At 40.8% G+C, this 15,094-nt stretch overlaps 1 protein-coding gene across 1 annotated transcript in view; it reads right to left on the bottom strand.

Annotated features, from left to right (window-relative positions):
- Window positions 1-15,094, bottom strand: part of LOC135218004 (probable serine racemase) — a 176,070-nt gene that overhangs the window by 86,805 nt on the left and 74,171 nt on the right. Inside the window, 1 exon segment of the mRNA XM_064254149.1 lies at window positions 9,292-9,382. Within this exon segment, the coding sequence (XP_064110219.1) occupies window positions 9,292-9,382 (91 nt within the window).

The following is a 15,094-nucleotide window of genomic DNA, read 5'->3' as shown; positions in this document are numbered from 1 at the left end:
TCTTGGTCCTTACCGAGGGGAGAACGTCTGTAAGGCTCCGAGCGCCTAACAGAAGCAGGGCGCTTGAGGCATTCTTGACTTCTAGCAAGAGGAGACCGATGAGGAGTAGGGAGTCTCGAGAACGAAGAGCGCCTACTAGGAGAACGAAGCAAACGAGGATCATGGTGTCTTTCTCCAGGCGAACAGCTACTAAAAGAATGACGCTTACCAGGAGCAGGGCTCCTACTAGACTCTTGATGTCTTACAGGGGAGGAGCGAACTCCATGCGATGAGCGCCTACCAGTCACGTTATCCGACGCCCGACTACAGTAGTCGGAAGGAGAAGTGCGCCTACTTTCAGAAGGGCATTCCCTAGGTTCTCTGAGAAGACGAGGAGAAGAAAGAAGAGACGGCGACGACGAACCAAGTCTTCTATGACCTGAGCGACTCTCTCTTCTTGCACGAACTCTAGAAGAAGGAGAAACAGAAGGGGCTGAGCGTCTACCCGAGGCAGGAATCCGATTTGAGGAAATATCTTCATAGTCCAAGGAGCGCCTATCCGTCGAATGGCGTCTCGACACCTCCGAGCGGGAGTGGTGTTCCTCTCGTGAAATGTTACGATGAGTAGAAGAATCCTCAAAAGAAGGAGAACGCCGATTACAAGGAGAGCGTTCTTCCGACGAAACGCGCCTCGATCTCTTGATCGGGAGAGACAAATCCTTCCTTCTACGCGATCTCGATGCCAAGGAGTCCGCCAAGGCTGTGATCTGAGCTTGTAGGCCCGCTAGTACTCGAGAAGGAGAGTCCCCAGGATCTTCTTCCGAAGCAAGCTTAGCGCGAGGCGCGGGAGAAGGAGGGCGATCACCGGATCTCCTAGGCTTCTTTGCTTTGCAAGGAAAGCTACATCAGAAAAGTCTTCTGGGCTGGACGTAACGTACTGAAGGGAGCCTCCGCAGCCCTCTTCAACGGGCGTGACGCCTCCTTAGAGCTCCACCCCACGCTTCGGCGAAGGAGAAGAGGAATGACGAAAAACACTGGCGAAGAATATTCTTCTTCTTACGATCCAAGGCAGCCTGGGAGCGAACTTCAGGATCTGCCGAGGTGGGGACGCCTGACCGGTGGGGGCTCTCCCTAGCCCTCCTGCGGCTTTCGACTTTCCTCCACTGGAACTGGGAGTCTGGAAGAGGTCTAGGCCTGGAGGCACTAAGGAGCCGGTCAGACGCACCTCCACATCACTGGGTACACTGCACTTATCATCACTGACACTCTTACCTTGCTCAGTACGAAGATTCTTGTCTTCCTTAGAACACAAGGAAGCTTTTGAGGCCGCCGCCTCCGAAGACGAATCTACGGCTTCGGTGCGGGGAGCAGGAGCTGAGACCTGGGAGGAAGGTTCTAAAACTACATTAATGTTAGTTTCATTCTCACTCATTCTCGACCTGCTCGAGCTCCTTGAAGAAGCTTTTTACGTTTATACCCTATCCCTTTCAAGTTTCCTAATATAAGAAGAAAGAGCCTTATATTCATCTTCGTTCAAAACCTCACACTCTTGACACGGGTTACTAAACGAACATTCATTCCCCCTACATTTAACACAGAAAGTGTGAGGGTCCACCGCAGCTTTCGGTAACCTCACCTTACATCCATCGGTCACACATACTCTAAACAAAACCGGAGTTTTGGAAACAGAATCAAAATCAGACATTCTACAGGAAAATCCAGCGCAAAGTCAATAACGGTCCACAATCAGCGTATGCCAAGCCAACATAGAGCGAATACGTCACCAAAATGTTCAAATCAATCTCCAGGCAAGCGAGAAATGAAGAAGATATCGGAAGAAACGACAACAGTTGTTACGCTTCAGCGACGAAAAAAAATCTGGCTGGAGAGATAGATTGGTTCATACGCCCGCACCCGCGGCGGGTAAGGTAGACCACCTGACCTACCTGTCGCGTGTGCCGCGAGATTTGAAATTCTGTCGGAACGTCGGAGACTAATAGCTAAGTATATATCTGGCAGGGAAGTTCATGTACAAAAAAGGCCCAGTGAGCTTGGGAAGAGGCATCACCTTGATGTTCCTTCAAAACCTCAGAAAGCACAGACATATTAAATAGGGAATTGCCAAAAGGAGAGGAGGACAACAAACGGTTGCTCTGAATTTCCGATACAGAGGACGGTAACTGCAACAAATACAGGCTACGCCTTAGAGAAACAAGAAAGGCCTGCATTGAAGTGGCAAGCTCGTTCTGATGTACAGAAGCGATTGAAATAGACGAGCAGAATTTCTCAAAAAGAGGAGCATCAAGAGGAACAAACCCAAAATCCTTGATATACATTAAAAGACCTCCGAGGACCCACATATTGAAGGATTGAGCTTTTTGTAAGGAGCTCATAACAGACTCCATGGCAATAAAGTCTTCGATTGAGACCAAGACCGAAGCCTTGGAAAGCAAAGGTTGACCCGAAAGTCGGACAAAATCAGGATTTGGTTTGGGGGGTTGAGAGAGTGAAGTATCATTCGCCACCTGATAAACTCCTCTCCGGTGTCATAGAAAAGAAGACAGCTTCCTCTTCCCTTCCCCGATCACCTTTGAAAGTTTAGTGGCGACGTCTGCCCTCATTCTCGCGAACCTCTGAGCAAAGGGAAAACGTAAAAATTCCTGTGACCGGGAAGGACCGTCAAGAAAAATCCCTTCTGTAATACAACAAGGTGGAGGCTGCTTCTGCTCTTTAGGCCTCGCCTGAGTTAGAAAACTCAAAATTAAATAAAAAAGTTTCTTGAACTCGACATCATGACCGTCGTTCAAAGAAACATCAATATCACACGAATCCACATCATCATCATCACCATCGTCAGACCCTAGCTGAGAAACTTCCCCTGAAGTAAGATCCTGACGGCTAGCTATCTTAGGTCTACCACTAATACCCCTCCCCCCTTCTCCTAAATAAGCACCCTTTGGCACTGTTACGGGACTAACAGGGGACACATTGGGTAAAGGATCATCAGGCACCTGCCCGGACCGGATCCCCCCTAGGCCTTCGCCCTGACGGGGTTCACAAGCCGGGGTATCTGTCGCACCGTTACCCATGGTGCTGTTGACAGCTACCTGACGAGGAGCTGAAAATGATTCTAAAAAGTGTTAGACATTCTAATAAAAGCTTCTTCAAAATTCTCTGACAGCTTGTTAAACTTGGCTGAAATGTCTCTATCTAAACTAAGCTGTAATTTTTCAAATTCCTGTTTCCAACTAGTTTCCATCGCCAAAAACTTTGAATCAATATCAGAAACTACTTCACTATTTACCGGTTGTACAGGTGGCAAAGCATCAATTAATTCGGAATCGGAATCACACGATACCGAAACCGAAGAGCCAGAACCATGAGCCCACAAATCAAGGAAATCATTAGAAACAGGTCTAGCTACCGATTTCCTTTTCTTAATCAATCTGTTATGCTGCAAGATTCTTTGATGTTTCATATAAGTTGTCATGTCTTCGTCAGAACAAGGCTTACATAAGTCACAACAAGTCAAGTCACAAACCTGTCCACGACAAAGGCTACAAATGTCATGGGGTTCATACTCCCTGCTACTCATCCTTGTCCCACAAGCCGGGCAATTCCTGATGTTGGTGGCAGAAGGAAGAATCGAATTATTTAGGCTATCCATTGGACTGTTGGGCAGGTCACGTAATTCTGGGTCGCAAAAGTTCATAATATAATATAAATACCACAATAGAAATAAAAGTTAATTCACTATTTCGTGGATGTAATACGTGACTGGTAAATAACAAAGTCACATTAACAATTAATGAGAGCTTTAAAGGCACAAAAAGGTTTAGGAAATTTATAAAGAGCGGCCGTGATGTAAACAGCACGGGCGCTCGTTAACAACTGATTTTCAAGGGAAGGTTTTGTAACTGTCAACGACAGTGTTGCCAACTGGCGGACAGAATAGGAGGTAACAGGGTTGCCAATGTGGTCAATTTTGGTGCGGTTTTTTGGGGATTTAGGGCCAGAAAAATTATATTAAGGTAATGTTTATTAATACTTATTTTACTTGAGCCATGATGCAGGAAAGCTGAATGCTGAAATCCACTGCAAACAGAAACAGAAGGGAATTTATTCAGTACATGAGACCCTGTCTTATGACACTATCAACTAGGTGAACTTAACTAATCTAAGCATCAATATCAGTTTGAAAGGTTTGTACTTTTGAAATAAAACTCCATTTAAATTTTATACATTTGTTTATGCTGAACAGCTTTTTGAGGACACCAAGATATTCAAACACACAAGCATGTGCCACCCCCTATACCCCCTTGGGTAAATCATTGAGGTTAGGTGAATTGAGAAGTGGTTCAATATTCCCTGAATGACCAAATAAAATGTAAATGCATGCCAAAAGAACTTACAATTAAGTACATTATCACTATACAATATCAATGGACTAATGTTAACAATATTTTCTATTTACCCTTCAATACATTACCACCCCACATACGATTATGAGTATTGAAATCACCAAGATGTAGGAAACAAAAGGGAAAGTGAAATATTAAATTCTGATTATCACTTTTACTGAAGTCACATGGGGAAGGAAGATACAGACAAATGGTCAAGTGTTTGAATAAAATTAATAGTCACAGATTGCAAAGTAGTTTTTAAGTATTAGAATGCTGAAAACCTAGTATATAATGACTGCAGAACTGCTATAGGTAGTCACCAAGATGAAGAAAAGGTGGAAAATGGCATTGTGCATTACAGGATTGAAAGGAGGACTGCTTTTCATAGTCTCATGTAAGTACATAATTCCTGGCTTATGATCATGAAGCATAACCTTGATTTGCTCTGCTCGAGCATTCAGACCCTTAGTCCCAATAAAAAATGTTTCACTTTAATATAAAATGTTAATGGTATTCTATTTCAGACATAGTAGCACTAGAAGAGGTGCATGGTGGGATTAAAAATTTTGGTTTAACCTCATCTGTTGGAGGAGAATCTCTAGTAGTATATGCTTGTGCAATAGAAAAAATTTTGGGGTCTCTGGTTGTGGGAGAGATTTAAGTGATTGAAGATTTGGTAATCATAAAAACTAGAATTTGTGGTAACAGCAGGAAACTCAATGAAAATAACATAAGATGTTACATTATCACATTTCAACAGGTGTCTGACTAAGTTGCCAGTCCCAACACTGAAATGAAAAGTTTTTTTCCTTGACATTCATATGCTTTATCTTGGTTTTAAACAATGTAAAATTATCAGGTGTCTGCTGTATTTCAACCATACAAGAGAAGAGGTTCCCATCGTTGTTGAATGTGGCATTGTACCATGTACCTGCACAACTGGGGAAGAAATGGTTGATATGCATAAAATAAACACCAATCATTCGGACAACAACAGCTATTCTCTCTTCTATTAAGAAGAGGGAAAAAGATGAGGAATAGGTTTGTGAGTTTCAATTTCATAACTATTTAGAACATACCAGAGGCATGAATTACTAATCATTAACGTTACTGAGTCCCAGAAACTCAAATTGCCACTGCAAAGATGCCAGTTTAACATAAAAGATAAAAACTAAAATCATGTTATGAGGCAATTATCTCATCTACTGAGAAGAGTTAGCACCATCTTGACCAATATCCTTATTGGTCTCAGTACAGGACTAATTAGAATATTGTATTAATTGAACCTTTACATAAGTAAAGGCAAGACCCAATTAAACAGACACCTCTGCCGTTGTCAGTCCTTGACCCATAACCAAATATGGCCACAATGACAGTGAAGAGCCGAGCAGTGCAGCAAGATGTAAATAACTATACTCTGTTTTTTTTCATCTGTCCATCCGCCTGTGGTGTTTTTGTATGGTAACACTGCGTCCCGGGCTTTAAATAGTTACGCTGTGTGTAAGTTTTAGGTAAATAAAAGGATATCTGGGTGTACATTTGCAACTGAAAAGTGTTTTAATAATTTACTGTATGCGAATTACACCGTTAATATTCGAAATAGGATATTATTATAATCGTTGAATGTAAGCTAATGTAACTATCTAAAGCCCGGGACGCAGTGTTACCATACAAAAACACCACAGGCGGATGGACAGATGAAAAAAAACAGAGTATAGTCATGCTGGGCCAGTACAGCTAGATGTAAACATCATGCTGGGCCAGTAAAGCAAGATGTAAATAACTAGTTTTGCTGGGTCAGTAGAGCAAGAAAAAACAGAGGGCTGGGATGCCTCCTGAAGCAAATCCATGACCAGAGTGCAGCTAATATATAAATTAATATAAGTGAAAGAATTCAATCATCAACTTACAAAACACCTCTATAATCCATCTCAGTCTTGAACATAGGTTGTGAATAGCGTACTATGAAGATCATAAGGAATACAAACTCTCACACCTGGGTCTTATTCAGGGTATTTTAATCAAAACTTCATTGAATCTGATCACCAGGGAGGATACCATCACCTGATGAAAGGGAGTGATTCATTAGAGATATTTAATCTGACATTACAGTCCTACAGCATAACAAAAACATTATAATCACTACAAAAAAAAATTCACTTGTACACAAGCTATGTATGCTACTACTGTATTTAAGCCCAAAAGCAAAGCAAAGGATGATATATCAATGCAGTATAATTGCATATTTAGGATAATTTGCATTGTTTCAACATATGCAAACCTGACATCTTTTATTTGGAAATATCTTCAGTGAAAGCTGGTCCAGGTAATGGGTTGGGGATTCATCAACCCAGTCAATTCTTGGCGTAACTGGCGTAACTTTTTCCTTCCGCAACATGAACTCGTGCAGGATTGGTTAGAGGTATGATTGTCATAAGACTTTAGGTCTGTATATGTAAGAAAAATGCAAATTATCCTGAAGTAGCATTGTATTCCTTTTGTATTTCAGGTTTGTACATTTATGAAAAATACAAATTTTCCTGAAGTGGCAATATGTTCCTTTTATATGGAGACTTATTTCTTAGGTGGGAGTACTGCTTGGAGAATGTGACTTGTGTTGTTCTTCCCACCTGGAAGTGCCAGCTTCCTGATCACACATTTGAGTGGGGTGGGAAGGATGGCTCCTGTAACATCTGTACAGCCTGGCATATGAATGTTGTGGATGACACGGCCCTTGGCCAGAGTTTGACTTTGCAATAGCCTGGTCCTAAGGGATATGGAAGAACCTAGGTTTCCTATACATGACAAGAAGACCAGTTTGGAAGGAACCAACATTTTCATTATACACCTATAGTTAATAATGCTTTACTACCTGCAATGTCCTTTTTGTTGTTTAAAGAAAGAAGGATGTAGACAGCTACCAACTACTGATAAACAGAGATAGAATGCTCTGTTGTCTAACCCAACTTCATCTCACCAGAGAAGTGTGTAGCACACAGCTATAGGCTGCTGGATGTACTGGGAGATAGGAATGTAAGGATGCACTACCAATCACCTTTCTCTCAACCATTTTACCAACAAAAACCTTAACAAGACGATGTTCTGTCCACTGAGGACCTGGAAGCAACACATCTTGAGTAGTAATCACAGGTCCTAAAGAGAAAGTATTTTAGGACTTGTGTCAATACCTGTTAGACTGAGAAGTTCGTCTTGAACACCAAGGATAGCACGATGACCCTGATTTTGTGATACCTCACCCAAGGTATGGAGTTGTTAGCTTGGCCTGATGAATTGTACACCTGCTTGATACCTTCTGAAATAATTCCTTCTTGGGCCTGGCAGTAATCATGAACAGTCACTGAAAATCAGACTAAAGATGCTGAGGCTAGTGCAGGAAGTATCACATAACTCACAGGACACAACAGCATCTTGGAGGAGGGAGGGGCTGGTCAAAAGCTCTCTAAGGAGAGAACAGGATGGCACTGTCTCAGCAGTGGAAGAAGTTTACCGCAAAGAATCACATTTGATGGCCAGTCACAGAGAGTTGGGGTAGTGTTACCCTCACATGACACTGAAGATACTTTCTTGGACTTCTACTTGGACTTGTAACCCTTTCACTTGGCAGAGATGGATACTATGCAACTGAAAGACAGTAAACACTCCTTTCCTCTAAAGAAAGAACAAACAGAATGAGGGTCTATCTTTACAGGTGACATGAAATGTCGAGACCTATGGTCACACCCAGAACACCTTCCCCAATCAAATCTCTACACAGAATCCAACATATTATCAATATAAAAACCAGTCAGAAACAAAAGGTAGAAACATGAAGAAACAGCTTCAGCAACTGTAGCCTTGAAGAGTTAAGTGTAGAGTAGGTGTCTTTACAGCCATGCAGCTAAAATGATGGAAGAAAAGGAAGGAGACGCAGGAACAACGCTACTATGAGGGTTGACTACTGCAGGAGACGAAACATCGGGAAGTGGCGCAAAACCTTCCCAAGCAGGAAGAGTCGTCACCCTCCGATGTTCTCTCTTGCCATAAAACGACCTTCACTGCTCCTTAGGCCATGCCCAACATTCCGTGCAAGGATTCGTAATAGTACAAAAATTAGAACGACACCTACTGCACGTGATGTGAGGGTCGGTTGCTGCTGAAGCCACAAAACGAGAACACGGAAAACCTGGAACTCTGGGGCATATACGCTGACGCCGAGGAGCAGAAGAAGCCATAATACCAGCCAAACACACACACACACACTAAACAGAAGCGAAACGGGTAATGAACCAGGAAAAGGCCAAGAGAGGTTAACACGACTCTCACACAGGCAGTCAAAAGAAAGACTGATGTGTGATCATAGGTGAATGGTCTTCGACCATCCTTCACCCGATCTACGCATGCGTTGCCAGATATCACAAGATTCCTTGCTTTCATCTGTTTTTTAACCGGATCCAGCGAGGAGCTAGAAATGATCCTATTGTTAAGACCGAAGGTTTGTTCACGTATGAACAAGAAAAACTTATGCTGACAGACCAAGAAGTGTTTGTGAACTACAGCTCCTTTCTCACTTGCCACTTGCTAACTACGTACTTGTTACCAGGCTACAAAGACCAGATCAGGTTTTGCTGAAGATATATCCACACAAAACACAAAGGTTTGCATCTTTGTAGGAAAAACGTCTTCAAAGGATGCATCCAAATAATGTTTACTGTCTAGTGAAGGGACACATGTTTCTTATCAGTGAGATGGCTCATTCCTACTACTGTAAGCCACCATCATAGTTCCTACACTACTACTATTTTAATTTGGGCTTGTACAGTTACCGCTGAACCAACAGATCAAGATACAAAACAGGGGAATCTGTAGTATATATAATACAAATAATTGGGAACAACAATAAACAACTTACTTGCAGCATATGCAACACCTTGGGCATGATTACCACTGCTGTGAGTTACAATTCCAGGACTGTCGGGGTTTCTCTCCTTCTCCAAGAAAACCTGATATAAAAAAGCACAATAAGAACCAAAGCCATAATGAAAGACACTTTTGAAGATGCTCCTGGCCTAGAAAAAATCTTCTGATAGAATCAAATCACCAAATAGAACATGGCAACAATTACTAGGTATAAAAGTGCCTCCTAACACTTCTTTTACCCTATATTACTGGTTGCAGAGGTGAACAATTTTAACTAAAGTTGGGTTCTCTTTATAGTACATTCCCTTTTTTTAACAGATTTCCAAAACGCACATGCCGTAATAAGTGCTAACTGTCTTCTTCCAGATTCAAGAAAACTTTTCTTCTTCCCAGTTACCAAAAATTCATGCTTTACGTTAATTTTATGCAAAAATACCTGTAGCCTCTACCACTTACATAGTAATGTTTAATTATTGTGATATTTACTAAGCTACTACCTACCATATATATATTTCATGGAAAACAGTAATTGCAGAGCTGCTGTATTAGGTACTAATTGCTTCCATTCCTCTATCGTCAAATTTTCCTCTTTTATGAAGTAGGGCCATCACTTCCTGCAATACGTACTATTATTGACAACTTTTGGGCTCTAAACATTGGTTCCTCCAGTTTAATTGATATTACAGTATTATTTACATTATATCATTAAACTAATTATAGTAGCACACCAAGATAACAGACCGTGGTATATCGTACTCCTGGATATATCGAAGCAAAAGGCAAATATCAATATGAGGGTTTTTGCCTCTGGATCTAGTGCCGAATATGTAATATTCACAACATTATGAATATGCTCCTTTTCCATAGCTCTTTTTAAAAAGTTATGCTTTACTTCACTGTATCTAATAATACATATTGTATGATTGTATTACTGGCAGTTCCCAGTTATTGGCGGGGATTCCAATAACTTGGTGAGGTGCTGATAAACGAAAACTGCCATTAACTGCAACTCATTGATTTATGGCGCTTATGACGCCAAGTTTCAGTTAATGGCGCCTCTGTTAGTTATGGTATGGTGCCATAACTATTATCAGCACCTTCTGGCACTGATAACCGAAACTTGGCCCGTTATGGTGCCATAAATTGCCGATTTTATGGCACTAGACAAGAGCCACAAAACTGGGTCGCCATTAACCGAGTCCGCCGTTAACCAGGGACTGCCTGTATGCATTTATATAAACAAACAGTATCTACCTGCAAAGTAAGATATAGCTTTATTGCTAATAGATGGACATGCTCACATGAGTAGCAATAACAGATTTTGGGTGGACAATGGAGTAACTAATGGTGAGTAACAATATTACGCGCCATCGATTTGGGGGAATCGAGCGGGAAAGGTGTCATTACTTCTATAGCCCATAAATTCACTAATGGCAACTTTTAAACTGGCTAAAGTCCACTGGATGGCTCATAAGAGACTTAGTTGGGTTCTTGACTTCAAGAGAAGATGTAGTGCCTCTGTCTCACAAGACATATTTTTTGTAAATTTGCTCATAAATATACCAAAGGGTTGCTTTTGGTTTTACGTAGTTCTTATCTTTTATGATAGTACTATGTCAGTTAAAAATGTAATTTTGCAGAGAAAAGTGCAAAGAAATATTTGAAAAAACATGTGTAAATCCAAAATATTTATTGCACTTTCATTCCTGATAAATTTATGTACATATTTTACATCAAATTTTATTTCTTCTCTGTTCTGATATTGTGTGAGCTATAATTATAATTTTACCAAATAAATTTACATATTAGAAAAATCATGTATAACTTCGTAAAATTTATGGTTGCCTTGGCAAAGAGGCCCCACAAGGGGTTGTGAAAATAGTCATTTTCAATTCCTTGTGGAAGGTAGGGAAAATTCTTTAGAATTTTTTTCTTACACCATGTGCATTTGTATATCTTCCTCTTTCCATTGAGGGTTTTTTTCTGAAATAAGTCAACCTCAAAGTTACCCGAGCCTGGGATGCTGTATATTGATTTATTATCCTGTCCATTAAGGGTTAAATTATAAACCACAGGATAGTAAAAGCTTTGTCATAATTTCTAGACTTAGAAGCAACGTAAATTTATAAAGAAACAGTAACAATAAAGTTTACCTATCTGTATAATAAGCATGAAAGATACAGGCAGCCGCCGGTTTACAACAGTTTTGGCGTATGACATTCCAAGGTTATGACACTTTTCAAGTACATATTCTTCAGAAAATTATTTCCAGGTTTACAACGCATCTTCCAGGGTTACGACACTTACGATGCCAACACGACGGAAGAAATATGACTAAAAAAAACAAAATAATCATCACTTGAATGTTTTCAATACACCAAAAGCATTAAAAGTAAGGTTTTCTTAGGATTTTTGACAATTTTCGATTATCTTCTGGCTTACAACGGTTTTCAGCTTACGACACGTCTCTAGAACAGAACCCATTTCTTAAACCAGGGACTGCCTGTAGTAGATGACTCTTGGTGCCTTGGGATGGTTTGGGGTGTATTTCTGTTTGAAATGATTGTTAATTGTTTTAGCATAATAATTTATTGTATATTTTTGTTAGAACTATCAAATTAGGCATTGAACTATTAAAATAGGTAGTTATAAGTGTTTTACAGTTGATTAAGGGGTACAGGATATAAATATACCAAGACTTCATAGCAAAAACACATCCATAGACATTTACATCAAAATATCAGAGTTCCTTTTATAGCGGGGGTCGGCTCGGACGTTTTAATCCGTTATCTCGGTGAACTACTGTATACATTGATACTTCATTATTTATTATAATAGTGATCAGTTTGTGCCTAGATGATATTCCACATACCATGATCTACTGTTATTTAGAAAATAAATTATCACAATCACAGAATGAGAATTATAGGGAAATCTTCATATTTTCCCACAAGAAATTAGTGAAAAACTACCTATCACCAAACATGGAAATGATAGCTTCACGGTAACCAGTTACTGGTTCAGTGCAATTACACCATACTGTGGTAATTGTTAAAAAAAAATGTTAATGTATTTTTGATGTATTAGTAACAAAATATTAGTAGCATACCTAGATTACTGTTTTTAGAAACATGCATACTGGTTTGTATGATATGAAACTAACTTGCAATAATTCCCTTTGTTTTTGGTATAAAAATAGGTGGCAGAGTTGCTCTCAGACTATGTTTCGTGCATACAAAATTTTGATTAACTTTACTGGTTTTCCAGCTGGCATTGGAATGTTTATCTTAATGTTAAGATCGAGGGTTTTTTTCGTATATGAAAAAATGGTTTTTTCATCTAACTTCTACATTGTTAACTTGTTTACACTGCAGAGAATGTAGGTAGCAACAAGACAACAAATACATAAAGTAATCTACAAGAAACACTTTAATTACCTTACATTCTTGTTGTTATTATTTTTTTTTAAAAGAATATGTATCCCCTTAATTTCAGTTTGTTCTTATACAGTAAAGTACTCTCACTATCATTCATGAGGTGGGAATGAAAACAGAATAGCAGTAAGCAATTAGTGAGCACACAAAAGCCATGCAGAAAATAAATCTATTTGCCAAACTGACCTGTACTATGCTGTTAGAAGCTTTTAACTTTTCACATGCTGGGGCTAACCATTGAGTTTACTTCAAGAATATTTATGTTAAATTTGACTTAAAACTTTTCCTCTACAGCAGGAATTAAGCAGTGAATCTCCAATTGGAGTGGTAAAATAAACTAGAAGAAATGTTAAAATTGTACAATGCACAATTTACAGAGGAGTACGTACTTACCTAGAGGGAAGGTGAAGAGCCAAGATGTTGGTGTGGGTCATGCAACCTCTCAGGTCATATATGTAATGTCTCCATTTCTTTATAAGTAAATGAATTATTCCAAATAAAAAATAAAATAACGAGGTTCAGCATTTCCTGGTTGACTAATATGCCCAGTTCCAGACAGAACCGAAGTAGACGATCCGTCCTGCAGCAGCTTTTCCCTGGAAACTGCCAAGACTAACCAATCGTCAAGGTACCTCAGCAAACGGATCCCCTGAGCATGGGCCCAACTTGACACGAGAAAGAAGACCCTTGTGAACACTTGGGGGGCTGTGGTCAGCCCGAAGCACAAGACTTTGAACTCGAAGACCTTGTCCCCAAGAGAGAAGAGAAGGAACTTCCTGGACGTGGAATGAACAGGGATTTGGAAGTATTTGTCCCTTAAGTCTATCGACAGCATGAAGTCGCCTTCCCTCACGGCTGCCAACACCGAGCACGGGGTCTCCATCTTGAACCGTGTCTTCCTGATGAAGCGATTCAAGGTGGATAACTCGATCACAGGCCTCCATTCTCCTGACACCTTGGGCACCAAGCAGATGTGACTGTAAAACCCCGGGGACGGACGCACCACTTCCTCTATTGCATCCTTGTCCAGCATTGTCTGCACTTTACTCCCAAAGAGCCAAGAACTTCAGAGAATCTGGAGGATATGCCTTCCTGAGCTGCGGCTTGTCCGACAGAGGAGGAGAGAAGTTGAATGGCAGTAGGTATCACACCCAAAGGACATCTACCACCCAGTTCTCTGCCCCATAACTCTGGCACTTGGCCCAATGGCCCGCCAGGCATCCCCCCACCCGTGACACCGAAGAGGGAGAGGCACCTAACCTACCGACAGCTCCCTTTACCTCTGCCCCTTGGGCCCCTTCTTGGCTTAAAGGAACGAGAGTGAAAGGGGCGTTGATCTTCTGACTTAGGCTTTGTCGAACGGGAAGGCCCTGCCGAGCTCGAGGTCCTCGACGGCCTACCAGGCGACAATCTCCTTGACTGCTGCTGGACAAGGGGGGGAGGAGGAGCTGGACGTCTCCAAGGATGAGACTCCGACTTAGACACGGCCTGGTGCACCAGTCTGTCTTTGGTGTCAGCCCGTCACCGGTCTATCGCATTCTCAAGCTCTGTCTAAGGAAACAAAAATTGGGACTCCAACAGATCTCCGTTCCTCAATGCCAGCAAGGACTCAGTGTTGAGCGATCTCTAAATCCTAGACAAAGCCGCGTCCCTTTTAATCAGAAGATTACCCCATAAATTAGCACTGAGGTGAGCCATATATGAAAATGCCTTGCCTCCGGACCCACTCAAAGATTTTCTAACTTCTTTGTTCGTGTTTTGACGTAGCCTACAGTATGTACAAGTGGGGCTCACATAGCTAGCCCATTTTCAATGTATTTAGTTACTGTATTTTCATCATAAGAACCTGGTTGTTTTTATGCCATAAGTTTCACAAAACTTTAGGGAACAACTTACTTCAGTTCTTAGTTATGGCTCCTTCTATGGAGACATTTGTTCCTCAGATTACTTAAGCTGAACAGCAAAATAAAAAAAAAAATCTTTAAGTGTATAATTTGATCACTTCTGATATTCACTAAGTAGTTATAAAGATAGTACAGGACACCCTTATGTTGTACAATAATGGAGAGCTACAGGGAAACCTGGTTTTTGGGGAGGGAAAAAAAAAACAAAAAACAAAGATATTCCAGGGAAGTAAATTCCAACATCCACATGATACTTCAACAAATTTTGATTATGGAACAGCTTTTCAACATTTTTAAAGTGAGAACTCACCCTTGAATTTGTCTGGTGGTTCCCCCACTCAAATACCCAAGTCTCTACTGTGGTTCTTGAAGTTGTAGGATACAAGCAGGATCCAGTATCTCTCAAACTATTGGTTTGTGTCTATGTTTTAGAACAGCACAGTTACAATTCTAGACA

Source organism: Macrobrachium nipponense, chromosome 9 (genome assembly GCF_015104395.2).
Source record: "Macrobrachium nipponense isolate FS-2020 chromosome 9, ASM1510439v2, whole genome shotgun sequence".
NCBI lineage: Eukaryota > Metazoa > Arthropoda > Malacostraca > Decapoda > Palaemonidae > Macrobrachium > Macrobrachium nipponense.
Note: the sequence above shows the minus strand (reverse complement) of the source record. Positions and strands in the feature narration are given on the sequence as shown.